This window comes from Taeniopygia guttata, chromosome 21 (assembly GCF_048771995.1).
Source record: "Taeniopygia guttata chromosome 21, bTaeGut7.mat, whole genome shotgun sequence".
Taxonomy (NCBI): Eukaryota; Metazoa; Chordata; class Aves; order Passeriformes; family Estrildidae; genus Taeniopygia; species Taeniopygia guttata.
Window position 1 is genome coordinate 1,267,909 of NC_133046.1, and position 27,152 is coordinate 1,295,060.

At 50.3% G+C, this 27,152-nt stretch overlaps 1 protein-coding gene across 9 annotated transcripts in view; it reads right to left on the reverse strand.

The window, feature by feature from the left end:
- The window catches only part of CASZ1 (castor zinc finger 1), a 193,268-nt gene that overhangs the window by 28,654 nt on the left and 137,462 nt on the right, over positions 1 to 27,152 (reverse strand). For all 9 annotated transcript variants that reach the window (XM_072917497.1, XM_072917494.1, XM_072917496.1 and 6 more), the window contains 4 exons: positions 15,461 to 16,027; positions 8,456 to 9,296; positions 5,628 to 5,696; positions 1,240 to 1,330 (listed from right to left, as the gene is read on the reverse strand). In XM_072917497.1, coding sequence (XP_072773598.1) covers positions 1,240 to 1,330; positions 5,628 to 5,696; positions 8,456 to 9,296; positions 15,461 to 15,983 — 1,524 coding nt within the window. In that variant the 5' untranslated portion in view covers positions 15,984 to 16,027. The remainder of the gene's footprint in view (positions 1 to 1,239; positions 1,331 to 5,627; positions 5,697 to 8,455; positions 9,297 to 15,460; positions 16,028 to 27,152) is intronic.

The window sequence follows — 27,152 nt, forward strand, 5'->3', positions numbered from 1 at the left end:
AAGAAATCAATATCCATTTATTTTGAGCAGTAATTGAAAAGGCCTGTATTCTAATGTTTAACAACTTTTCTAGTCTGCCTCATAGGAAACAAATGATTATCACTTCCACTCTTTCCTCCTATAATATCAATCCTGATCAATCTCATTGGTATTGGCACGGGAATATACAGATATAGATTTCAACCAAAATCCCTTGGAGGCTGGAGCTATGATTTCCCAGAGCGTACATACAGGATTGCTATTGCCAATCATTGTTAATTTGTGCCCACTTATTACAAAGCGTTACTTATTCTAAAATATATCTCAGCCATAAAATAATTTGCATTTTAAAAAGCAGCCTAAATCCTTATTCCCTGTGAGACCAGACAGCTCCTTTGCAAGCAGCTTCCAGACTCCTTAGGAAATAATCATGAGGCCAATCATAATAATAGGTTTTTCTGTTTTTCCATCCTTTGTGTTTCTCTCTTTCTGGTGCAGGGATATCTGTGTCACAGTTGGGACAGACTCATCGTGATTACTGGATGCTGGGCTCGAAGGACCCGTGCATCCCGGAGAGAAATTCTCCTTTGATCAATAGAAACCCACAGCCAAGCCCAGCAGCTCCAGATCAGCTTCCTCTGCTGTGGTCAGGCTCATCCCCGGGAGACCCAAAGGTCTCGCAGGGCAGGGCTGAAGCTGTGGCTGCTGCACGGCGGAGGCAAACTCTGGGATTCCCGCTCGTGCATCAGCCTGACCACAGAAATGCCAGTGTCAAACTCTGGACCTGGGATAAGGGTAAACAAACACAGCACATGACCTGCTGGCTTGACGTGCATACCCTGGCAATTCTCCCAGCAATTACAGCATCACTCCTACCCCTGCGCCTTCCCCACAAATCCCACGCTGCTGCTGGTCTTACTGGGTGTTTTGTGGCAGATACTGCTGCTACAAAGTCACTCGGGCAGCAGGAGGGAGAGAGACAGACTAACAGATCAGCACTCCCTGGTTTCAGGCACAGTTTGTAACACAGCACAATTTATGCTCTCGGTGTTTCACTGATATAAATGTGGAGCAGTTCCCACTGACTCGAGCTGATCTATATTCGGCTCCTCGTTGTAGCGGTCTGAGTTTGGTTAAATGGTATTAGATTGAGTTAAATTCAGAACATATCCTGTCCTCTTTCAGAGGTGAAAAGGCGTGTGAGAGGAGAGCACAGGAGGAGGTCTGGGGAGCTGTGCTGCTGCTCTGGCGCTGCCCTACCTGGTAGTTGCACTCGGGGTCGAGGCAGTGGTAGTGCTCTCTGTACTGGTAGGCGCAGTGTATGTGTCCACAGTGCTGACTGCCAGAGAACCTGCAACAGGAGAGAGGGACAGACAATCAACCACTGTCCTGGCAGCAATGCCTGTAAGCAAGGTACAAATAAGCTAAGTGCTGTTCCTGCTTTTATCTGACATGTTTACGGCATTAAACCCCACCTCCTTTATCCCCTCCAAGGATGGTGACCCTCGCGCCTTCCCTTGCTTGTTTGTCACTATTTAAAGGTGCTTCTTGAGCCGGATCACTCAGGTCCTGTACGTCCCTAATCTGTCTTTCCCCTTGAAATTCATCTCCGTTATCTAAGTTGTTTACTTGGGGAAGCATAAGGAAGGACGGCTCCTAGAACTAAACACCACACAATTCTAGAATAGAGTTTAGATACCACACCAGCAAGTTTCAGAAACCTCCCATGACAGAAGGAGACAAATAAATGTTGGGCAAATATGGATTCTAAATTTTAAGTATAAGCCCACCTAGTAGGATATCAGAAAAGCTACATACAGCAAAGTTGAAAACTCCTGACATACAGGGTGGCAAAAAAGACCAGAAAGTCAGAAATGCCGTGTAATACCTAATACAAACAGTCAGTATACAGAATTTATTGACTGACAGACACACCAAGAATTGGCATACGGGGATGATCCAGTAATGGGGTAATCAGTGCCATGAACTCCCTCGTGTATATTCTAGAGGACCCTAGAAGAGCTTGAAAGGGAAAAGCAGTGGAGAGAAGGGGACTCAGAGGGGAAACATTCAAAGATAAAGTACCATCTGCTCAAAGGTTCCTCAAAGGTTCCTCACGTCACTTAAGTGCTAAACACAGCAGGAGTGCACATGATAAAGGGCATGGGAAAGAAATGAGGAAGGGCAACAGATAAAAAGGGAAAATGAGAGGAGTGAGGGTGTCCTGGGGCAGCTGAGGAATGGGGCAGGAGCAGGGAAGATTACAGATCAAAATACAGTGAGGTAATGCGAGGCTATGGGGTAGGAAAGGTCTAGATGAAAAGCAATACTAAATAAGCCATTTCTGAAGCAGAATAAGGAAGAGGAGGTCAACTGTGGAGACAGCAGGGCCTCTAGGAGATGGAAAGGGGACTTAATTGACAGAAAAGATAGACATTGCTAAAAAATTAAATGACTTCTTTGCCTCAGCATTCACAAAGGGAGACAGGGACAGATGCCAGGAGCAGACATGCCTTTCCCTGGGGAAGGAGAAGAAATACTGCAGGAAATCAGGATCACGTCAGAACAGGTGATTGAGAAACTGGAACAAACCTCAGCAGCAGAGAAGAAACAAACCACAAGGCAAACAGCAGGGCTGGCTGCACAAACAAAGGTGTGGAACTGAGAGCAGAGGAGAGATTCCTGCTCAATGCCTGGGCGACTGCTAGGCTTGTCCAGGGCAGCCACCAGAGCCACTGTGGGCAGCTGACCAGGGACATGTGGCTCCACAACACACGTAACCCACTGCTCCTGCTAGTCCAGGGCTTTATGTCACAGCACCGCCAGCAGCTCTTCAAGGAAAGAAAGTGCCCTGTGGGAAGCTTCCTCTCTCTTCCACTGAAGTCATGGGGAAAAAAGAGCAAAGGGCTGTGCAGGGCTGGAGAACTGTGCAGTGCAGGCCAGGCCAAGAGAGGAGGACGAAACAGACCTTGCTGACAAATACAAAGCAGTTCAAATTATTATCAAAAATGAGGATGCAAAGTGACCAGAGATACTAGCTGGAGTAAAAGAAGGGTCAGACACCAATAAGATCTGATTCCAGGAGATGAGTTATCTGAAGCACCCTTGCAGGAATAACACATGGGCTCAGTTTTAAAAACAACAGCTAAACAAGCACTCCAGCACTTCCAACTCCTACCCTCCTTACCATGTGCCACAGAAAGGTGTGTGTGGTGCCTACAGCACAGGAAGGGAGAAACAAGTGTTCCACCGAGCTGTGTGCTGGGGGAAGGAGGGAAGTGGCAAACTCAGCACAAAGGGGAAATTCTGCTCCTTCAGTGTGCAAGGCTGGGCTCCTAAAGGGTTATATTATCCTGTGTTTCTTCTGACACTTGAAACAGTTCAAAGCTATTAATTTTTAAAGCGCAGCATCTGTTTAGGTTTTTCATAACAGGAAAGCTTACACACCACACACTTACACACATATACACACACACATTTACATGCACAGACTCTGCAGCACATCAACACCCCTGAACTTACTTGAACGTACCCACAATTTCCATGCACATGAACAACACAAACACACACACCTGAAGCAAGAAACTCACAGACCAGCTCATCAGACTGATATACAAATCCAAACTCTTGAGTTGTCAATACAGACACATAGAACAACCCACTCCCTCTTCCTTTACATTAATCGGTTCACCTTTTTTTTCTTTGGCCAGAAAGTCTCGATCTGGCAAGAGTTGATAAATAAATAATAATAAAAATAATAAATAAAGAAGTCAGCATGCTTAGAGAGTGTTTACAGACTCATTACTCTGTAACGATGATGTGAAAGAAGAAAAAAAAAATCCACCCCAATTACAAGGGGGGAGGAAACCCACACAGAAATAAATATTTAAGCAAGTGCTGCCAGAAGCACCATCTGCTGAGGCACTAATAATAATAATAATAATTTTTTCTGTGGTCTTTTTTTTTTTTTTTTAATTATAAATATACAGGGAGGCGGAGGGGGAAAAACAACCCAACCCAAACTAGCTAAGTAAGAGGTTTTGTTTTGTTGTGTGAGAGAATGGATTATCCCTGGGCAGCTTTTGGCAGTGGCTTTGGCAAACTCATTAAGCTAATTATGCAGTACAGACATAAGAGTGCTGTGTCTCTGCTCCCCCCACCCCTTGATTTTAAGGCTTTAAACTGTTTTTTTAAATGTGTGTAAATTGAAGGGAAGTGGCTGTGCTGGCAACGGGTGGCTTGCGAAGCCTTTTAAGCAGGATGTGGTGTCCCTGAGGTAGCTCACAATCCTCTCTCAGCTACCTGCCTGCCCCAGGGAAAGGGGCTTGCACAGCTCCAAAGGCAGTGGATGTGGCTGAAGTGTTTACAGTTTTCTACTCGAGAGGTGAATGGGGAACAGAAAGGTGCCACCTCCTCTCCCACTGCAATTCCTACAATTCCTGCAGAAGTAAAAGGATACTGCTCCTTCTGCCCCATGCAAAGAGTGGTTTAAACCCCTGCTTTCCTTCCTATATTCTATATATTCTACTACTGTACTGTCCCCCGAGGCAGTGAATTCCCACATGCACTTGAGGCATTGCTGCTTGAGGAGCTGCCTGTGGTGGCACAACTGTCCTCCCTTCCCATGGGGTTTTCTGCCCCCTTCTCCTACATCTGGGATTTGGGAAAAAGGGAGGAAATTAAGTCACTTGTCGTTCCACTCTTGAGCTAGGGGAGTGCTGTTCCCACTCCTTTTCCCTGCCAAAATGTTCCCTTTACTTTCCTAGCAGCTGATTATCTCCCACAAGGAGGGTCTCTGTGGGCTCTGGTAAGGTGGGAAAGCACAGTACACGTTCCCTCCAGCAAACCCTCCAGTTTTTTCCCTGGAGAGAAGCATTTGCTTGCTTCTCTCACATCAGTCTGGATATAAGGGGCTTTTGTTGGGAGCCTTCTTACATTACTGGTGGAGGATCCAACAGGCTGGGGGCAAAGCCTGATGGACCCTTTATGCCATGAGCTCTAAACCAGGCAGGTGCTATGCAATCATCTCTGTCCCTCTAGCTCTTGTGGCATCACTCACTTTGTCCCACCACAACAGCCTTGGCCTTCCTCTCAGCATCACTGTCCTGACCTAAGCATGCCCACAGCTGTGATAAGGTGCCCTCCTCTGCACCTGATTCAGTGAGGGTTTCTCAGACAAATGAGCTGCAAACATTTTCTAGGATAAACGTCCCATGCTATCCAAGATGCCAAGAGCTCCCTAAACTCCAGTCACTTGTGAATCTCTCCAGTGGATTCTCAGAGCTGAGATGTTCTCTGCTTGCCTCCTGCAGACATGGTAGGGAAAAAAGGCAGTGGACAGAAAGAATAACAGCCAAGAGGCAGAACCCCCATTTAAATCCTGGGCTTCTTCAGTGAAGCAGTTTTCCACTATTTGTCACACAGTCTAACAGCTCCAGGGAGCTCAGCATGCTCTTGGCATGACTGTACACCTCTCACAGCTCCTGCTCTCCCAGGCAGGGGCACAGAGCAAGGACAGATGCCTCGGGAAATGCAAGTGCCAATGTCTGGTTTAAACACTTGATCCAGACAAGACCTCGTCTCTCCCACCACCACTCCGTCTTTTTACTCCCAGTCCTCTCCCCAGCAAAGTCAAAGGTTTTGCCTACCTGGCAATGTACTTCTGGTAAATATTTACGTCTTCGCTGACGGCTGGTTTGTCAGTGGGTAATCCATTCCTAATGAGAGACACACAGGGCAGAGCTGGTTAGCAGGAACAGGGCACAGCTTAAACCCTTGTTTCACTCACACACAGCTGACAGATCAGGAGAAAGGGCCCTGGGAAGGGTACCAGCAAAGACACCTGTAAGTTTAAATTCCCTCCCCTTTGCCCTTCAAATCCTGTACCTTCTTTTCCCAGGGAAACACACAGGCTGAATATCACCCTTCCTGCATGCTCCCTGTTTGCAGGACTCAGAGCAGTGTTGGAGAAACTGAGATCAACCACCAAAACCTGTTTCTACAGAAAAAATGCCTATACAAAAAAGTGATGGCCACATGCAAATACCTCTGAGGCACCTGGCAGTGCTGCCCTTGTGTGCATGGAAGCTTTGCCCTGGCTCAGCTGCAGGAGAAGAGTCTCTCTGCCAGCCACGTTGTGAGCTATTGCCCATTTCCCTGTGGCCAGCAGCCCTTCTGCTCTGTGACCAGCACTGGAACAGTGGCTCCAGCCCCTGGATGGGGCTTAAAATGCCTCTTTTGTTCACAGATACCCCAAAACTCTATCAGACAGATGATGTATTTTAATCAATGAGACAACCACCCCAACTGTCACATAAGCCTGGATTATTTTACTTCGTTAGGAAGCAGACAAAAAGAACATTTTTAGTGAGTTCAGAAGAGGGAAAATGAGATGCAGGGCCTGACTCCAGCCTACCCAAGAGGTAGGGCCACCCCAGTGCACCTCCAGACAGGCTGCACACCACCTTCCTTGTGTGCTTTGCCTGTGCCCAACCTCCACTCCTCCTCCTTGCAGCTCTGCACCCTGGTTTAAACAAGGACACTTTCACACAGAGTTCACTTGAAGGTAGATGAGTTCAGGGCAGGTTAATGGCATTGGATCTAAGAGAGTTTAAACCCATGGCAAGGGTGCATGTGTGAGAGTAAAGGGTAATTCCTGCCTGGTTATTGAACCCAGTGGGGACTGGGAATGGGAAGCCACGGCCCAGATACCACAGTCAGCACTTCCTTCTCCAGCACAGTTAATGGGCAGTTGTCTTTTATCATGGAAGCCTCTATCTAAGTGAGTAGCCTGAAGGAGAGGGGACCAGAGCCCATTCTGTACTGCAATGTGTGATCACGACACAGCAAGTGCCAGGTTGAAGGCCATGGTCACCTCCACTCCAGCTGCAGCCCCATCATGATGCCTTGGCTGGGGAAGTCCTGTGGGCAGAGGAAGGCTCACCATGGTGCTGGCAAATCCACATCTGGCAAGAGGCACAAAATGAGCAAGAGAAAGGAAACCAAACTGGGATCCCAGTGCAACACCACAGCAGATAAGAGGCTTGCTCATTTTGCTTGTGCCTTTAGGCACAGCTCTAGGGTGGCGACTGAGCCCCAGGCAGCTGAGTGTTCTCAAGATACTTCAGGCACAGAGTCTCGGACCAAGCCACTCCTCACACAGGGCACTGAGTCAACAGGAATATTTACATCACTGTGTTTTTAAGTAATAGGAGACCCTGCTTGTCATCTGTAGCACGTACAGGTTCATCCTGGGCAGGATCCTGAGCACCCTGAGCAGATGCAGATGTTAATAATCCTCTGTTCTTTCCCAGACACCTTTACCACGGAGCTCCCCATCTCTCCGCAGGCAGTTGATAAACAACCATTCCACATGGAAGACAGGTATCATTACATGGCTCTGCCTTCCATGTGGGGAAACAGGGAAAATGGGTGATGAAAACTTTGCTGGGGATGCAAAGAGCATTCAAGCAAGCTCAAGGCCTCCTACGTCCACATACCAAACACAAAACAGCCTTTTTCCTCATCAGAGGACCAAGCAGTAGGGTGTATGTGATGGCCCAGAGGGCAGGACAGAAGGCCCTGGACTTACTACAAATGATCCCATGGGATTCACAGCTCACAACAGCCCAGATTCACAGTGAGAAACAAGTAAACCCAAACCATTACAAGAAAGCAGAGAAGTCTCTCCCTTCCTCCCTGCTGCAGCCTGACAGACATATATATCTCTTCTACAGCTCCCATCTCTGGAAGGCACATTAAAAAGTAATCCAAGGTTTGGCAAGGCCTTCAGATACCTCCATTCAGTCAATGGCATCACTGCAGAAACTGCTGGCAACGTATTCGCAGGAGGTTATTAGTGGTAATTGGGCTAATGAGTTTGCCCAGTCTGAGGGGTAATTGAATCACCTCTATTTGTGTAAGCAAATTGAGAAGACACAGGCCTGGCCCCACAGAAGTAGGTATATGCCTAACTCCTATGGAAATTGATGGGAATTAGGCACCAAAATGTCTTCTGAGTTCTGGGACAAACAGAAAGCCCCACCTTGCTAACAGTAAAGTCAGCAGAGTCATGCCTTTGAGCTAAATCGAAACAAGAACCAAGTTCTCCTACAGACACATCCCAGATGCCTAGGAAACCAGAGGGAGAAGAAAATAAAGTAGTTCTAACCTTGACCTTAAGAGTGCTGACAGCACCATGTTCCCTCCTCTTTCATTTTAACATGTAAACTCAGGAACTACTGAACTCCAGATTCATGGCTATGGCTGCTGATGGCAGCCTTAGTGCAGACCAGATAAACAGAGATGTAAGGTGTAAAAAAGGAGCAGATGCTTTGACAGAGAGCAAAGAGAACCATCCCATGAACAATGCAGTGTTTAACAGGACAAGAATTTGGAATTGCCCACTGAACCACACACAGACTTATGGTATGATCCCCCACTAGTATTTAGATAAGAAAAGTGGGAGTACACTTACTTTACTGTAGAGACTGTTCCAGTTGTGATGGAGTCTGTCTTGGAGAAAGTTGATTTCAGGTACTCAGGAGTGTTGAATGGCAATGAGATGGACTGCTCTGGCCCGGCCACAGGAGTGCTGCTGGGGGTACTGGTGAGGGAGGCAGGGGCCAGGCTGGGGACTGGAGCTTTCACTGGAGTAAGCTTCTGAATGTTCCTCACATCATACTTGGAAGGCCGGCCTACCTTGCCTGTCTTGAAGGCGATGGCTCCTCCCATATCAGGGCTTCCTTCCCCAGGCTTGAAAAGGTGCAAGTACTTGACATTTTCTAGGTCATACTTGGAGGCCTTCTTGTAAGTGTTGCCATTTTGTGGCCTGATGCTCTCACCCGTCTTCAGCTTTTGAATGAAGAAGTCATATTTGGAGGCTCGTGACATCAGGCCCTGCATCTGGGAGCTGCTGGGAGAGGGCAGTGGCAGGATAGTGGCTTTGGTCTCCGTCAGCATGGAGGCATCGGGACCTGGCACGCGAATGGGCTGTGCCAGCATTGAGGACGGCTCTTTCCCCAGCTTGGAGCCCAACTCCTCAGGTTTGGCCAGGTGCATGGGCCACGAGAGCTGCTCCCCAGCCTTCAGTTTGCGGATGTACTCCTCGTACTTGGAGAAGCGGGCTCGTTTGCTCATGGCATCTTCGCCGGGGAGAGAGGCGGCAGCCGCGCTGGCCTCTGAGGTAGCAGCGTTCAGCTTGTCGAAGCTGATCTTGCGGGCCAGCTCGTCCCGCATGTTCTGGTCGTCGTAGCCGAACATGCCCAGGAACTCGTTCATGGTGGTGGCGGCATAATCCCGCAGTGATGAAGCTTCCCCTGCAGTCAAACAGCAGAGGAGAGTCACACAAGGCACTGATTTTTCTTTTTCTCCCATAGCAGCACGGTAGTGGAGGGGGGGAGGAAGGGGAGAGGGGAACATGATCTACTGACGTTTGGCTCACTTGTTAGGTTTTATGACTCTTAAATTAATTTGTTTAAAAAAAAAAGTAATTAATACTGGGGTAAAATAAAAAGAGTTCATCAATGCCAGGAAAATCAATTTCCTAAATGTTCTAGCCGATGGCTTTTCAGTACATTAAACAAAGTTTCATAAATGTCTCTGCACTCTTGCCTTGGCCTAATATGAAGAAAAAGTAATTTTACTGGAAGTGAGACCAATGCCAATATGCCGAGGTTTTTACAGATCTGTCCTTGTATATATTTGTGTATGGAAGGAGGTGCACAGAGGATAGATGGCAGCATGTGTAAGGGGGAAAACCCATGTGAAAATGCTGTGTGTGGTGGTGAAGAGCAAGCAGGGCTGAGAGCAGGCAGGACAGCATGGTGTGAAATGGATAAGGGAGACGGGCAAGGCAATGTATGGGGTGGAGCAGGAGGAGGGCAGAATAGAACAGTGCAGAGAGTAGCAGTCCTTCCTTTACCTTCCTTGTCTATTTTGTAAGGATTCACTCAGCTGCTCTCTTCCCTCTCAATCCCTGTAACTGAACAGCTACTACTTGCCATGTGGAAAAGGGCCACAGTCCAGTGAATGATATGGAAACCTATGGCAGCCTCTCAAGCAGCCAAGAACAGCTTCCAGTAACACCAGGAAAGGCGAAAGTCCACACAGGTGAAAAATAGGTAAGGAACAGCCATCTCTCCATCAGGATTTAGACTGAGGAGAGGAAGCTGTTGTCCTGATGTGGGCTCCAGGGAGGAGGAGAAAGCCTTTGCTCTGGGGCATGGGTTGGGAAAGGGGCAGGAAGGGGTTAGTCTAACAGAGCCTGATTACAGGGAGGAAGAATGAGCAAAAGCTGTTCTTCCTTGGGTCTCTCCCTCCCTTCTTCCCTCCCCACTCCCTCAGGCAGTTTCACATCCCACCATGATGGGAAGAACACACATCTGGAGGTCACCCAATATCAGTGTAAAGGAGGAAATAAAGACTGCTCTGATGCGCCGGCTTGGCCTCGTTTAGGCTTCAGTCTGACACAGCGCTCCTCCTCCTCTCCCGCTTGCTTTCTCCTGCAGAGTAAAGATTTACTGTGTGCGGGAGTCCTTCAAACCTCCCTCATCATCTTTACTCAACACTTGCTCTGGCTCTCATGGGCAAGCACATTCCTTCCCAGGCAGCCAGCACAGGGAGGTACGCTGGCAGCAGAAGGGGAGTTCTGGGCATGGGGTCTCACTCAAAACAAAGCAACACTGCCTTGAAACACAGTGGAAAAGGAAGGCACCAAGACGCTGCCACAGAACAGGTCAGTAGATCCAAAAGATTCCGAAGATGTGGGGAATCTGACAGCAGTGATGCCACTTGCACAGGCAGGCACGTACACGAGAGCGTTTCCGCGCACGCGAGAGCCTGTCAATGAGCACAGCCCAAGTTCAATAGCCATCAGCTCCCACAAATCAGCTTTCCCAGGACTCTGTGGAGGAAAGACTGCCTGTGACGGGCACTAAATGGGCAAGAGCATGAAGGTCACATTCCTGCTCCAGGATTGCCTGGAATAGCTGTTTTACTGCAGCAGAAGTGCTGCTGCACTGCTTCCCTGTGTACGTGGCTCTGGGGGAAGGCAATGTGAAGAACACACCCAGAGCCTGCAAGGCAAGGGACAAAGCCACACCGGCTGGCATCTGGCTTAGCCCAAAATGACCTTCCAGTCCCAGGCACTAAAGCCTAGAATTCTGCATGGGATTTGGGATGCCTGACTCCAGAATAAACACCCTGTTAGTCACAGAATGGGTGGCAATGCTCCTGCAGTGTCAGGCTCAGGGCATAGCACAACCTCATGGGTTGGTATTAATCTTACAGGATGTTAAATGCAGAACCATTCCTCACTGGGTCCAGTAACGAGACTTGCCTGAAGGACACTTTTATCTTTCACACACAGCATATTAAAAAATTTCATTCTGCTTTAAAGCAGTTCTCCTCTTCACCTCTTCTTTTTCTTTCCCCCACTTCCATTTCGGTGTAACCCTATGACCCAAGGAAAGAGAATGAACCCATGAAATCCCTACTGGGTCTAACAATTTCCTGTTTCTGTTAAATCTGCTTTCCTTTCTTTTTGGACCTGTAAAACAACCCCCAGCTTCCCTAGTAATGCCCTGATTTCCAAGCACTGCACAGAAAAACTCTAGCCAGCCTGTGTCAAGCTGCAAGGGGAAAAAGAATATCACACTGAGGATTTGATACAAAACTAAACTATTAAATGTAATTTTTGCTAGCTTTAGCCACTGCCCTGAAAGCCAATGTGCCCCATCTTTCATACCATGTGGCAATGCCTCAACTGGTGTAAACAGTCAGATGCAAAATCCATGCCTGTGGGAAAGGATGGGGAAGTGGTCCAGAACTTCTTTTGAACTTTGTGAAGTTTGAGTTCAGCTTTCACTGTCACGGAATTCTACATTGAATTATGCTTTTCCTTCGCTCAGATTTGGTTCCAGATGATAACAACACCCTCCCTGATCAACAGCTTTGCTGGTGTTACTCAGTCATTCCTCACCCACTTTTGAGACGAAGCTCTGGCCAGTTCCCACTGCTCACTGCTGGGAACTGCAGCTCCACTCACCCAGTATGAGCCCAACAAGCCCAATACATCCCCTGAAGTTAGTACAAGCTGCAGGTAATTGCTCAGGCACCTAAGATGAAGGACAGAGGCTCCTCCAATGGAGGCAACCTACAGAAGTGAGCTGGCTCACCAGAGGGGTTTCATGAGACTCAGCCACCTCACTTCACATACACTCTCAGACAGCGGTGAAGAGGTAATTGATATTACCTAACTGACAGAAAACCCTCCTCATCTCCACAAACACACAAAAACGGAGCAGGACAACAGTTGGAAAACACTCCCTGTGAGGAGTCCTGGAAGCCACAGGAAGCATTATCCCTGTGTTTTCCTCCCCCTTCCCTGCGCTGCATTTTCCTCTCCTTTCCTGTGTGATAATAAAGGGCTCCCTCTCCCCTTGCCACTGCTCTCCATTTGTGGGCATTGCCAAAGAGCAGAGATCTGTGTGTCTCAGAGCAGCTATCATATCACAAAGGATCCGAAGCTAGCAAAAAAGGCGCTAAAAATAGCCCGCAGCAGCACACTATATATGGAAGGAAAAGCAAAACAGCCCAAATGGAGCGCAAGGTCTGGATACTGGGGGATGGGACATCCCAGCCAGGGCTCTGTCCTTTATTCTGCTTGGGAGGGAAGATATGTAGACCTGGGGGACGCAGGGTGATGAGAAGAAACTGGCACTTGGCACATATGCTCTCCTAAGTGGAGTCTCCCCAGGAAATTAGGAAGAGAAAACTCTCCTGGTTGAAAATAGGGCCAATGAATATTCCAAGAGACTTAGCCAAGAAGCTAAGAAAAGAAAGGCAGAACCAAAAGCTTGTACGGGGGAAGCTCCTACTCTGACTGCTTTAGCCCACTATGTAACAGACAAAGTGAAGAACATGTGTAGGAAAATCTGCCTGAGTATGTGTGCGTCAGTGAGCGATTGTGGAAAGGGATCTGTGTCAGAGACTGCACTGAGAAATCTTATTGCTATATATAAATGTGCACAGAGAAGCATGGGCCAGTCAGTGGGCAAGGGAGAGTGCCTGAATGAATGAACAAACATATCTGCACATCCCAATCAGCTTCTGACACCCATCTCCTGACCGACAGCAGCTTTGTGACTCCCGAGTGTGCTTCCCAGGTGGACCAGGGAGGAGGCAAACAGGGCAAGACTGAGCATTGACTCCAAAGTCCTGCTTTTCCCAGGGGAGGCTGGAAGAGAAACTCCATCTTGTTTCAAAGCATGAGGCTTGAATAGCATTGACCAAGTCCCTGTGCACTTCTGCCCGATGCACACCCGGCCTTCCTCTCAGCCTGGAAGGACACAAAGGTGGACGGGATTTGGCAGTGGACCACCAGAGGTGCTGGTGGAAGACATGGGCACGAGCTGAATCCCCAGAAAGTGGACAGTGTGTGTACACACCAGGATCCTGGGAAGCAGGAACCCTTCTCATCCCCATGGAATCAGGATCACTTTTCCCACTGACCAAGAAAGCCTGTTAGATGTAGGATTTTGTTTTGTGTTTGGCTCCTGCTTTTCACACAAGCTTCCAGTTGAGGCAAGTATGGGCTCAGTTTTAAACACTGCTCAGCACTGTCAGTTCTGTACCTCCTATTCTCATAGGGAACAAGTGGTGCTCAGAATCTTCAAATCAAGGTTTCTGTGTGACTCCCCCAAAGCCACTTTGACTGGGAGGCCAGAGCTGTATTCCTCTCCTTTCACCTGACTCCTGTGACCCCCCAACTCCTACCAAAAAATTCCTCATTTTTGACAGACAAAGTTCCAAATCTCGCTGGAATAAGTTTAGATCACACTCACTAACGTCAGGTCTTGAGAGGACTCGGTGATGAACAGCTGAAAATTCATTTCCTGAACACTGACAGAAAGTAAAGGAAAATAACTTTGTCCTTTCCAAAGCAAGGGATGTTTCTTGTGCTTTCAGGAAAATGTTGTAAATGACATTTATAACAAGGTTCTTCAAGCAGACGCTCAAGACACAGCAGCATGTCTGTTTGCAAGTCAAATCCCACGTGGTTCTATATGTAAACTGGATGCCTCATGTGCCATTACTTGCCTTAGACATAAATGAAGCTTCAGCTCCCCCCGCCCCCGAACAGTTACCCATTTTTGCATAATCCTTTGACAATACAGCCCTGTAAAGGTATTTTACTTAAATCTCTTCCCCAGTGAGAAACCTCAGCTTCTGTTCATTTTCCCTAGTTTGGGAACATTTTTTTTTACATTTATGTTCCCCTCTTTTTAGTTTTTATAGCAAGTAAAAGCTGGAAATGGTGAGGTGGGGTGGAGTGGTGTGAATTAAAACAAACTAAACCAGAGTCCAGGCACAATCACCTTGTGTCTGGGAACGACAAGGGCTTTCCTATCAAAGGAAACTGAAGGTCACACTTTCCCTCATTGATCTTGCAATGTTTGTTAATTACTCTGTCACTGATGTGGCGAAGGATAATTAAACAGCTCTGTTTATATCTTATATGCATAATTATGTGCGCTGCCGCTGAACTCGTGAAGACTAGAGAATGTGCCTCTCCAGAAGGGGAACGGACAGACGGAGATGAGTTTCAGCTGCATTATTAACAGGAGGAGGAAAACATGCGCACACACAAAAGGAGGAAAGTTTGATGGATTCACAAAGTGCTGAGATCAGGGGAGGGGTGCGTGCAGGTGGAGCAGATTAGGGGAAGATCTTTCAATTACAGATCCAGCCCAGCTGAGTGACAAATGGGGAGGGAGCTGCTCTGCCCTAACGGAGAGAATTCAATGCACCCAAAGCTTTTATGAAGGGTTAGCACTCATACACCCCCTCTAATCAGCCTAGGGAAACCTGGGTATCAGAAAGGGAGCAAGAAAGTCATTTCAGGCTTTCCCCAACATCTCTTGTTGAACTCAGCTTTTGAATGAACCACAAAAATGAAGCAGAAGTAATCTGAAAATAGGAAACACACAGCCAGAGGAAGAACACAGGAGATGGTGGGGGAAACTTTGGTTTGGGAGCAGCATTTTCACCAGCTCGATCCCGAGCTCAGGGTGGGCAAAGCTCGAGGACTGAGCCCCTCGTGAGGGGAGGCAACACCGTGACAGAGCATCGCCTCAGCCCCTGAAGCAGCAAGAAGGGATGGTGACATTCAGTGTGGGGTGGCTTTCTGGTGGCTCTCTGGGCTCTGAGTGGTGTGAAGGAGTCTGGAGGGTGAGATTTGCCCTACCCAGGAATCTGTGTCCTGGAAAGAACTATCCAGCCATGTCCACCCTCACACCACCCTTCTTGGAAATGGGAGGCTAAGCAAGAGGCAAACTCCTTATGGTCCCAAGAGCAAAAGGCTTCCGCAAGGGGATCAGGGCTCTCACCCTTCCCCTTGGCTGCCAAGTGCTGCAGGACAAAGAAAATATAGCTTTGAAGCTGTCCTGTGTCAGGAAATGGAAGGAACAGAGGGGCTTACCTGAGGTGGTTCCTGCCCCCAGCTTGGAGCCTGGTTCGCCACTGGAGGACCGGTAGGCATCGTCCTTTGCTGGCCCATCTGAATCCCTGTCATCCAAGAAGTTGCCATCCTGTGAGCCCCTCAGAGCGTCTGCCTCGTCCCCGTTGTCTTCCTCGTCGCTGCAGCCTTTGGGCTGCACCATGTAGACCCCTTCAGGGGGCACCTCTGTGCTCTCGGTGCCCTTACATTCCTTGCCCTCTGCTCGCCCCAGCAAGGGCTCCTCATTGTACTCCCCGTTCACCCACTTCTCGATCACCTCCCTCCTTTTGTCCTCCTCGATCTTCTGCACGCAGCTGAGTCCATCTGAAAACTCTGTCCCCAGCTCTTTGGTCCCAGGCTGGGGCAGGTCCTTGTTGCTGCTCTCCTGCTGTGGCCCCTTGTCCGCACGTGCCTGCTCAGCTCCCCCGTGGTCGAAGATGACTTGGCGGCTCAGCTTGGCACAGATGGCATTTAGCTTCAGGCCGCCTTTGCGCTTGGCAGCCATTGCGGGTTTTCCTGAGGCTGCGTCAGTGCATATAGTTCTTTCAGCTGGGAAGAGAGAGGAGAAAGAGGCAAGGAAGGGCATTAGTGGGATCAGACAACTTGAACCCAAACAGCAAAAGGATGGCGCCAGCCCAATGGGCTTCCAGGCATGGCCAGTCTCATCCTTGGAAAGGTGGAGCTACTGTTTGCTTCTTAAGCTCTGAGTGGAAGCCCAGCCAGAAGAACACAGTGAGAAGCATCCTCTGAATCTGCTGGGACCAAAATATGCCACTGGCCACAAGAAAGAGGCACTTGTTTGTGCTGGGACAGAACTGGGCTGTAAAGATCCCAAACATCTCAGGCAAGTGAGCGCGGCACCAACCTTTGCTCCTGGCTGAGGCAGGATACGAGTTTGTTAAAAGCACAGATCGCCCTCTCCTTCAGACTGAGCACCACCTGCTTCAGGTCCCTATCCTGGATATAGTGGGTGCCAAAATCACACCAGCCAGCAACTGCACCCAAGCACCTCTAGCAAGGACAACAGCTTCCCAAGCCTAACCCTATGGACTGTGCAGAATTCACCTAAAAGAGTTTGTGCACAGTCTCAGAGAAGAGAACCAGTACGCACCTAAAAGAACCAGTATGGAGGACAGGAGCCCTGGCAAAGTGTGTGTGCTGGAGCACCACAACCAGACTGGTGTGTCACAGCAGTATGGAGAAAATCGCTGTGGGCTGGTACTGCCTGATCAGGCCCCTTTGCCTGCTCACTCTTGCACACAGGAAATTCTGCTCTCATACTTTCCAGCACAATCAGCTAATTAGTGTGAGTTTGTTATTTTAATGTAGTTTATTCATATGTGACAGCTAGTAAAGGGAGGGTGAGAGAAGGTGGGGGAAGAGAGGAAGAAGGTAAGGTCTTAACTTCAAGGTCACGGAGAGCCTTGAACTAAATGGTCTCTATCAGAGTCACTTGCATAATTATTGCACCAACAATTAACAAGGTTCAATCCCAAGTAAAAGCAAAATAATTATTCTAAAGCAGCTGCATTGTCTCATTTCTCTCTTTATTTCTGATACCTCTGAGAGATGCCCAGACTAAGCAGGGTTAAAGGATGGAAAGCTGCAATGGGCACACAGCCTGGCTCTTCCCCCGGAGCAGGGCTAAGCAGACCCTGCCCTGCATTCCAGGGCTCAGTAAGACAATAAAACACTTGCTGGTCACACGTGCCACAAGAGTTACTGTGGGGATATGGCTGGAGGTGGAGGTCCCTCCAAAATGGGGTCTTGGATTTTACATTGTCCTGAAAGAGCAGCTAGTCACATGTAGAGTGAACAGAACATATCTCCAGACTTCAAATGATGAGAATGGGTTCCTCTACTGCACAGGACTCCCTCGTGGCAGCTCAGCTCACACCTCCCTGTCACCAGCACAGAGGTGCTGCTCCACAGAAGCACAGTGAGATTAATCAGACCCCCTACAATGCACCCAGAAGCCACCGTGACAGCCCCTAATCCCCTAACATGACAGCCCAATACAAACAGACTGAAACTTTAGACCTGCTGTCCAACAGCCAGAGAGTGGCTGCTTAGCATAAACTTCTGACAGCTTCAGACACGCTTCCCTGTCAAGGACTGCAAGAAAAATAACCCCCCGACAAATATATCAGCCCCCCACACAAAGGGAGGCAAAATGTACTCCTCCACTTTCCAAACGCACCCCCTGGCACTAACACCTACGTGCAATCGTGCTTTCACCAAGGGAAAGCACACGATGCTCCCAAACACGTACCTCCCCACCTAGAAATTACAGCTGTTCAAAGAGCTGTGTGTATGCGCTGGCACACTCCGTAAACACAGTCCTACATGTACAGGTTAAGAAGTCCCATCTCCCCAAAATACATTCCTGTGCCTTCCCCCACACATTCTTTTTTACACGCATTCCCCAACACAAGCCTGCAGCCCTCGCACATACAGATGGGCACAGGCAGATGCCCATAGAGCTGCAAGTCTTTATTTGCTGGCATCTTCCAATTCATTCCCACTATTTAGGGCACAAAGTGAAGGCTGATCCTATGTCCAGCTGGTACCACAGTGGGAATCTCAGGAGGCTGCTGTGAGCTCCAAGTGGAGCCTGGCCAGGACACCCACGGCTCATGTGGGTTCATGCCAAGGGCCAGGAGAGCCCCGTTGGCTGCAGGTGGCTGGGATGGAGCCTCCACGTGGAGCCTGCTGCGGCCAGGGCACTGGGTCAGCACGGAATCACCTCCTCTCTCCCAAACACTGCCTGCTGATTCCCTGTCCAAGCCCTCACGATCGCCAGCCCTACTTAACTGGTGAGATCAGCACTGCTCGCAGCTGGAGATAACTGGGAGGCAGACATTCGGCAGCCCAAATCCTCGCTGCCCTACCCCTTTCTGCCAGGAAGGCAGATCCCATTATTCTGGTCTGGAGGTGAGCAGCCAAGTGTGTGCACCAGCTGGCAAATGAATATATAAATATTTATTCAAAGGAAAAGAGGAACAGACGTTCCTGAAGCTGCACTTGCCGCGTATGCAGCAATTCAGGGAGCCTGCAACTTGTCTTCCATTCCTGCTCTGCCTCCTTCCATCTCACACACCCTGGCTTTGCCCCTCTACCTCTCCAGCTTCTGCCCCCCAGCTCCTACCCTGCCCTTTGGCATCTTTCCTTTCCCTTCTTTTGTTTGGGATTTTTTATCTTCAACATTTTGAGAATCTTTTCCTAAAGTTTAAGCTAAAAATAAAGCAAGTTCTGAAAACATGCCCCTTCCCTGATCTACAGAACTAATCCTCCCAGAGACCTTCTTGGAATGAGATTTGCTCTGAAATACCAGGGCTCTGTATCTCACCTATTCCAATATAGGTGTAAATCAGAACTTCCAGCTTCTCCTGCCAACCTTGCAACCACCTCCCTCCAAGTCTAGACACATTTTATCTTTTCATTCCCTTACTTCCTTGTCTATGGAAAGAGAGGTACATTCCTGTTCCCTTCTCTTAGGCTGTCAAGTCCACAAACAGAAGGGAAACCCTTCTTACAGAGAAATGCAGAACATGAACCTCAGGTTGGAGGAGACCAGAGCACCTGTGTTTCATCCTCTGGGGCAGAGGGAGGGAAGCTGAGCTGCTGCTGAGGGGTCCTTGTATCTGCCCAAGGTCGGGACTGCTAGATCCCAGAAGCCAGGCAGAGGCACTCTCCCCCCAGGCCGAGCTCCCCACCCCAAATCACTGTTTAAAGATTCCAGGCTAAGTAAACATCCCCCTTCATTTTCTTCTTCTAAATAGAAATGTTTTGATTTCACATCAATCTAAGGAAGCCATTTATAACCTGATCCTGTCACACAGACTTTTCATCTCTGCCCAGGACAAACTCTCCCACAAACTCTATTTACACTGAGCACTTCCTCTGAAAACAATGCCACCGGGAGTTTACTCCTCTTTCCCCCTCTCCACACCCTTGGAGGAGACACAGGCTCTTCCCCCCTCTGTACCCATCGCTGTGGCATCTTCATGGCCATCCTGGCTTTGGAGGACAGGTAGATCTGGCTACAGCCAGGGCTGGAGGACACAGCTCACCTCAGCATTCCGCTGCCCTGCCAGCCCAGGCTGCTGCCCCTGTCTCACCCGCTGCCCTGGGTGCCCATGTGCTGCCAGCAGCTCACATGCAGCCCCGGCTCTCTCCCTCCATGCAGCCCTGCAGCAGCACCAGCGCAGCAGCAGCTCCACAGTGCTGCAAAGCTGGGCACGGCTGGGCACTGCCTCCCCCGAGGGAGCAGAGGGGCTGTGGGGGACACACGGTGCCAAGGAACAAAAGGACCATGGGCCACGCCAGCTAAGGGGCACACTGCTGCACAGATAAGAGGGGCTTTGCAGGGAGAGGAGGAGAGAGCCCAGGCCTGGCTTTAGCGTGGGGTTAATGAAAACACACCCTGGCAGAGGGGAGGAAGGGTCCCAGCTGGAAAAAGGGCGCTGGATGAAGCAGCTGGCATGGGTGGAGGCTAACAGCAGGAGCTGATGCTGTGGGAAGAGCCAGGGTGCAGGGCAGACCCCTGCCCCTGGGGCAGGAGGGCCTGTTCTGGGGGGAGAGGGTGCTGGCTGGGGAGGGACAGCGTTGTCACTTCAGAAGGCCGGGTACCTCGAACAGATGGAGCTTTCATATTCCTATTGAAGAGTTTTAAGCCCAGCTGAGCAGCTCCGTTCAGGAGGGAGGTCCCACTGCCAGCTTTCCAGGAGCTGCAAGCTCTCATTCGATTAATTATTAACAGCATTATTTGGGGCGGGGAGGGGGAAGAAAGGAGGGCTGACATGCATGCACAGTCCTTTTCTTTTTTAACCACTGTGCTGCAAACTCGACTGGAGAGACTCCAGTCTGCCCAGTAGTCCCAAATAGGGAGGACAGCATGGCTGGCTGGGGTGGGAGGTGAGGATGCTGCACACTGGAGCCTCTTCACACTTGAGCGGCAGTCCCTAAAATGGAGCCAAACCTTCACAGGAGAAGACCAGTGGAGCATTGGGAACGTGCTTCTCAGGAGCAGTGCCCTGGCACTGCCCAGCCACATGCTGGGAGGAGACAGGGAAGACAGCCAAATGCTCAGCCCCTACCAGAAAACATTTTCCCTCCAGCATGAAGACCTGTGTATTATCCCAGGCAGGGCCAGGGCAAAGGCAGAACATCCCAGGCATGGCCCACAATGTCTGAGAGTGGATTTAGTGCTTATTCTCCCCTCTTCAGTTTATCAATAAAACATTTTATTGCTTTTAGCCCAGGAAATGACCTTGGATTAGTGGATGCTGTCTGTTCTGGCTGACCTTGGGGAGTTCACAAAGGCTCTTTAACAACGTCCTCTGCCCTGGAAGCATGGATCCTGCCTCTGCGTGTCTGCAAGGAGCTGGGGAAAGCCCTCGGTGCCAGAGTCAGACGTGACAGCTCCAGCTCAGCACTGGGCAGGCAGGAGAAGGAGAATCAAAGATGTGGGAGGAGAAATGAAGTGAGCAGCCAGGATGTCCTTACCCAGGAGCTGCCAGCTTCACTCCCTGCTTTCCCACAGCCATGAGGGCTCTCCCCACACACCCCAGGAAAGGCTGGGGACTCTGCTCTGGTCCTCACAGCCAGTGCCTGCCAGAGCACATCTGCCTGCAGTCCTCGCTGCTTGACTTTCTCCTGCCCACCACACTGGCATTTATAGGCCCACAAGGGCCTACTTTTCTCCCTATCTGCAGCTCCTGGGGAGCTGAACCCTGGTTCAGCCCCGGCCCAAGGGGCAGAGAGCAGCACCAGCTCCCTTCAGCAAGTCCATCTGCTTCCCTTTGCTCGTAGTCAGCTGCAGAGCTCAGCTGTGACTTCTGGTGACAGTGCAGGGCAGGCACTGGGCAGGGAGTGACAGGACGCCCAGAGCAGGGGAAGCCACGGGCTCCAGAGATCCTGCTGCCCTGCACTGGGGCTGCACAGCTGGGCTGCTCCTGCTTCCCACCTGGCTGCTCCTGTGCTGCTGATGTTTCTCTGGAGAGGAGCTCATGAACACAGGGAGCCCCTCATCCACCCAAACAGAAAACACCACAGCATCTCTGAGCAGCGTGTGTTTTCTGTGCAGGAGGGTAACTCTGAAAGGAGGGAATGGGAGAGGAGAAACCAGAAGGAATATTCCTCCTCAGGGGAACAGACACTACAAGTGAAGAGTGGTGAGTGCTGAGCTGTAAGTCAGGGCCAGGTCCCTGCATGCCACAGGGCACAAACAGCCCACCCCCTTAGGCCACCCCCTCACTGCCCTCTCCCGCCAACATAAAGCCTCCCTTTTTGGCAGTGTCCTCTCCCTGTGTCCCCTTGTACTGGCAGAAGATCCCCATCCTCTCCTGCAAACATCTCAGCCCTCCCAGTGCTGCCCACAGAGAGAAAGAACCCCTCCTGGCATCGCAGCCGGGCAGGCAGGACCCCTCCCCAGTGCCTGCCCCAGCCCCCAGGTGCGAGACTCCAGTCGCATCCTCCTGGAGAGCAAGCCCTAAAGTGTTAACGGCGATTGGTGAAATGGCACAGCAGATTGCTACAATAAATAATTTACTGATATTTATAAATATTCAAATCAGCAAGCTTCAGAAATTGAAAGGGGGGGACTCAGTTGACGGGGAGGAGGGATGTTTAGGGAGGGGAGGGGGGTCTGACATTAATTCCCAAGCTCTCCAAATTCACTCGAGAACTGTTTCTCATTTCAAACAAATATTAAATCTTTTGGTGTCAAGCCTCCAAAAATAAAATATCAAAGAAAAAGTCTCCACCCCCTTGGTGGCCGATGCCTTGTCTGCCATGACCGTGGGTGCCCTGGGTGGCCCTGTCCTCTCGAACAGCCACTTACTGGGGGAATGGTGGCAGCCTGCACTGGCCAGGGCAGGCTCTGGCAGGAGCTCGCACAGCCCCACCTGTAATGCCGCCCACCACAGCACCAACCACCACCCAAGACAGGAATTCCCATTATTATTATCTACAAGCCCTTGTCTTCATCTTCCAGGAGGTGTTCTAAATCCCACTGGAAAGAAAGGGCTCCATGGTGGTGCAGTGAAGATGGAATCAGGACTCTCGGCTCCACTTAGGAACAGGGCTTTGTGACAGAAACAGAACAGGAGGCCAGGCCTTCACTGCTTGCCTCTGGAATAGAATTTGGTTTTGGTGATTCAAGCTGGGGATTAAGAGCCAGAAGTGCTGGCTTCCAGCCTGTTTTCCAACCACAGCGTAGCCATCAGTCTCCCCAGCTTTCTTGCCTTAAGTTTCCCCATGCAGGGGAGGGGAGTGAGGACAATTACCCAGCAGTGAGCCTTACCCCGTGCTCTGGGGTCTCTGTATCAGCACTCTGTGTCACTGCGCTGGATTGTTACAGAGTCTTTTCCACCTCTGAGCATCCTCTGACCCCTCAGATGGCCACGGGAGATGATCCCATGTTTTCCCCTGGACCACCCCATTGGTAACACAAGGCTCCAGCATGGGGTGAACTTCCCCCAGATGAGTAATGGCTTTTCTAATGCACGGGCAGGCTGTCAGCTTCCCTACTCCCAGTGTTTTATGGGTTTAACTGAACGGCTCTGAACTCCCTAGTAAGAAATAAAGTTATCCCTCAGCGTCCCTTCTAAACATTTCACTCAGTGCAAACGGTGTTTAAGAAAAATGAGGACATATTTCTTCTTAAGGATGCAGTATCCCCCTTCAGAGGCCTAATTTATGCCATATATCACTGGCCAGGGAGAGAACGGCAGTGCAGACCTCACACTAGGAGTGAGCTGGCCCCAGCACAGCCGCTCCTGCTGCAATGGTGCAATGGGCTGCAACTCAAAAAGTCCTCCAGAGTCTGCAGAATCCCTGCTGAAGAGGCTGGCAGGCAGCAGAGCAGGATGGACACCTTCAGACGTGCTGCCTCCTCGGCTGCCGCGTCCTGCCGCAAGCACCTCCTCACCTGCCCTGCCCCACACAGCCCAGCCCAGCCCAGCCCATTCCAGCCCAGCCCTCGTCCCCTCGGTGCTGAACGGGGACAACGTCCCTGGCCCTGCTGCCTCATCCCCCGGCTCCTCTGGCACTCCTTGCTCACCCACCGCTGACCTGCTCCTCCAGCTCTTCACAGGCATTTGGCACAGCCAAATGGGCAAAGTGGTTCAGCTCCGAGCAAGGACGGGGCTAATCCTTCCTCACAGCTCTTTAGTAACGCACGTCTGAACCTTTTCCTAGGCAGATCTCAAAAATGACTCTAAACGTGCTTTGATCTTGTCTACCCCCAGCGTCCTCACTGAGAGAGCCACGCAGGGTCTGCTTCTCGCCAGAGTGCCAAGGCCAAGCTCCTCATCTCTGCCCTTGCCTTTGCCTTGCTCTGCACTCATGTGCCCTGGAACCTCCAAAGGACAAGAAAAGAATACTTTTCTGCATACAAGTAACCCAGGAAGCTTCTACAGTTAACAAAAGGAGCCGAGTGTAAAGAAGAGGGGAAAAAAGGAATCCTGATTTTGCTCCACGCTCTGCTACTGCTCCTTCTCTTTGGGAAAAGGTCATCATGAAGGGTCCCCTCCTGCCCTGGCTCCCTGCATGGATCACCCATTGGGAAAGGATTTCTTGCCCAGCTTAGTGGGCCCAGTGCCTTTGCAATTTTAGGTACTACTGCAAATTGAGTAACAGCAGAGGAGAAGCACTGATAGAAGACAGATTGAAGATCAAAAGTCCCTTGTGTCCTGAAGCAAACTTCCTAGTCCATTTGTCAGTGCAGGATCTTTGATAAGACATTTCAGCAGTTTCCTTCCTATGAAAACCTGCTCTCAGTGCTGCAACCCAATGCAGTGAGCAGGGTCCTGGGCTCCCCAGGCTGAGCAGCAGTGCCCTGGGAGCCTTCTGTCCTCACCATCTTTCTTTCAGATAACATAAAGCCAAGAGGATCAGCTTTTCTGATCTAGTTTCTCTTCCTAGTCTTATTTATTTGTTATTAATTTTTTAGTCCGGTTAAAAGGTTTACTATCCAGAGGAGCATAAGTAGCCTCACTCAGCCTAAGTAACTCTATAAATCAAGCAGAACTGCTAACATCTACATCACAATCCTGCCATCAATCTCCCCACAGGTTGTGAAGAAAACCAAGGGGAAAGAGACATGAAAGGGAGAGTGAAGAGTAATAGCTCATCACCCTCAGGTCCCTGCAGGCTCCCTGTGGCCCTTAGAAAACTCCCTGCGAAGCCAGACACGTTGTCAGGGCAACTAAACGCAAACACAGTGCCTAACTTCACCTCCCCACAGCCCAGAAGCACAGAGCGCTCTGGAGCTCGCCAGGAGGACACGGCGCATGCAGAGAGGAGGGAAGGGCTGCTGGAAGCAGAGCACTGGGAAAGCCTCTGGAGCAAAGCCTGCTACCTCGTGTGGGAGCCAGCTCCCAAGGAATGCCGACGAGGCCAAGGCATGAGCCCCCTGAACACTGCACAGAGCCCACGCTGAAGACTGAAGCAGCCAAGGCAAGGGGTGCAAAGAAACACGGAGGTGGGATCAAGAGGACACCAGGCTTGGCAGCCAATACCTGACACTGGGGAAGCAAAAGGACCAGGGAGAGACAACAGATCTCTTGAACTACAGATTCAGAAGGGAATTGCTCGAAGTTTCATCAGTTCCTCTTGGTGACTCTCTTTAATGAGTGGTTTTACAGAGAACCCCAAACCACCATGACCCAAGTCAGTGGATAGGAGCTCCTTGGTGTCAGGCTGGGCTCATCCCTAACCAAGGGCAGGGGTTAAGTGAGACAGCTCCTAAAATAGGGTCCCTCTGACCCTTTGGTAGTTGGTCGGCAGTTTAAGAGCAATTTGCAATCCCTTTCAGCACTATTAAGCTCAGACCCAACAAAGAATGCAGACTGCTAATTAACTGCAGTGGGAAGTCGGGAGCTAAATAGGAGTTGTGAGAGTGAGTGCTTGTTGCACCACTAAGAAATGCAGGGCCAGAGAAAGTTCATTATTGTGGTCTTTCAAGGTCCTGCAAAGTAAATCAGTGTGTCAGCCCGCAGGAGCTGAGTGAAACCTCAGCAAGGGCTGCATACAAAGAGCAAACCAGAGCGCTTCAGCCTTCCTCTCCACAGCCCCTAATATACAGCTGCTGCCTAAGCTGTATGTGAGTGGGTAACTGCTCTGGGCTGGGTGTACAAACGGGGCACTCAGTGCCCTGAGAGGTTTCTGGGATCCCCAAGTGGGGCTGAACTCTTTTGTGAATCCAGAGCAGGTACCCATCACACACCGTACTGGGAGCTCAAGGGCGCTTTGAATCCCTGCACTAACTACACTCCTGTGCAGTGTAGTTAGGAGAAATGCTTCCATCCTGTTGGAAGGAATGATCAGGCCAGAGGAGAAAGAGCTCTGGTGTGAAAGCAGTGGGTCATGCCTGAGTTGTTAACTCAGCAGTCCTGTCAGAGCAGCACTGGAGAGCAACCCCACGGCTGGGCCATGTGGGCACTCACCCCGTGCTTCCCAGTGCTCACACCACTCTAATTCCATGTCTTGCTTTTTGTTGCTCTTCCTCCTGGTCATTAGGGCTCATCTTCTTATCTCCTATGTCCTTGTGAGCCCATCCATGTGCCAGTGCTATCAGTGACTGCAAACACCCCTCCACGGGAAGGCACACGTGTATAGAAACGTGGCCGTGCAGATACACTACCCCATGCAGAGGCACACATGACCCTGCACACAAACACCACAACATGTATGCACATGCTCATGCACACCAGCCCGTGTAGCTGTGACTGCACAGGTGCCACGTCTGCACATGCATCCATGTACATACAGGCACAGCACCTGCACCTGGCTCCGCTCAGCCCCACACACGCAGCCAGCACCCCACAGAGCCCACGAGCAGCCAGACGTGAGGTGTGGGCAGAGCACCCGCGTGCGCTCACACCACGCACACGCACACGCTCCGCGCGCGCCAGACGCAGTTCGTGCTGCAGCTTGCAGTGAGAAGACAGTGGACTCCCAGCTGGACCTGCAGCCAGACTCGCAGCAGGGACAGACACACTCCCCATCCCACCAAAGAGCCCCTCTGCACCCCCAGCCCATCTGCACCTCACACCTTAAGGCAAACAGAGCACCGGGAACGTCTCACTGGAGCTGACGTCCCAGCAGAGTGCGTGTGCCGGGCAGGGGATCTCTCCCTCTCCCTCTCTCTCTTCCACTTGCATCTTTTCATGAACTCTATTTCTCTTTCCTTTCTGAAAACAACTGAGCTGTAAATACTGTTTAACCTTCTTCCCCCCTTCCCCCTCCTCTCCGCACTATAAAAACACAAATATGCCATAACTCAGCTGGCTCAGCCGCCGCGCCTCCAACATGCCCTGCTCCAGGCCTTTCAGGAAGGTCATAACAAACGACTTTCCGATTCAGTGCTCCTGAAATAATTTTGTGTATTAAAACCTGAATCTGCACTTTCTGGACCGAAAGCCTCTCTTAATTATGGCAAGCGTCCTTGGGATGGACAGTGATCCTTCACTACAGCACTGCTAACCAACCGGAGAGGCAGCGGCTCTGGCTCCCCACCGCCACCTCCTCCCGCTGCCCCCTCCCACCACCACCCAACCCACAGCCCCCCTTGCTCCCTCGCCCCCCCGCCTTCCCTTTGCCCAATCTGTTTTCAAAGTGTGTCTGTCCTTTATTAAATTGTTTTCTTTTCCACATTATCAGTTGCCAT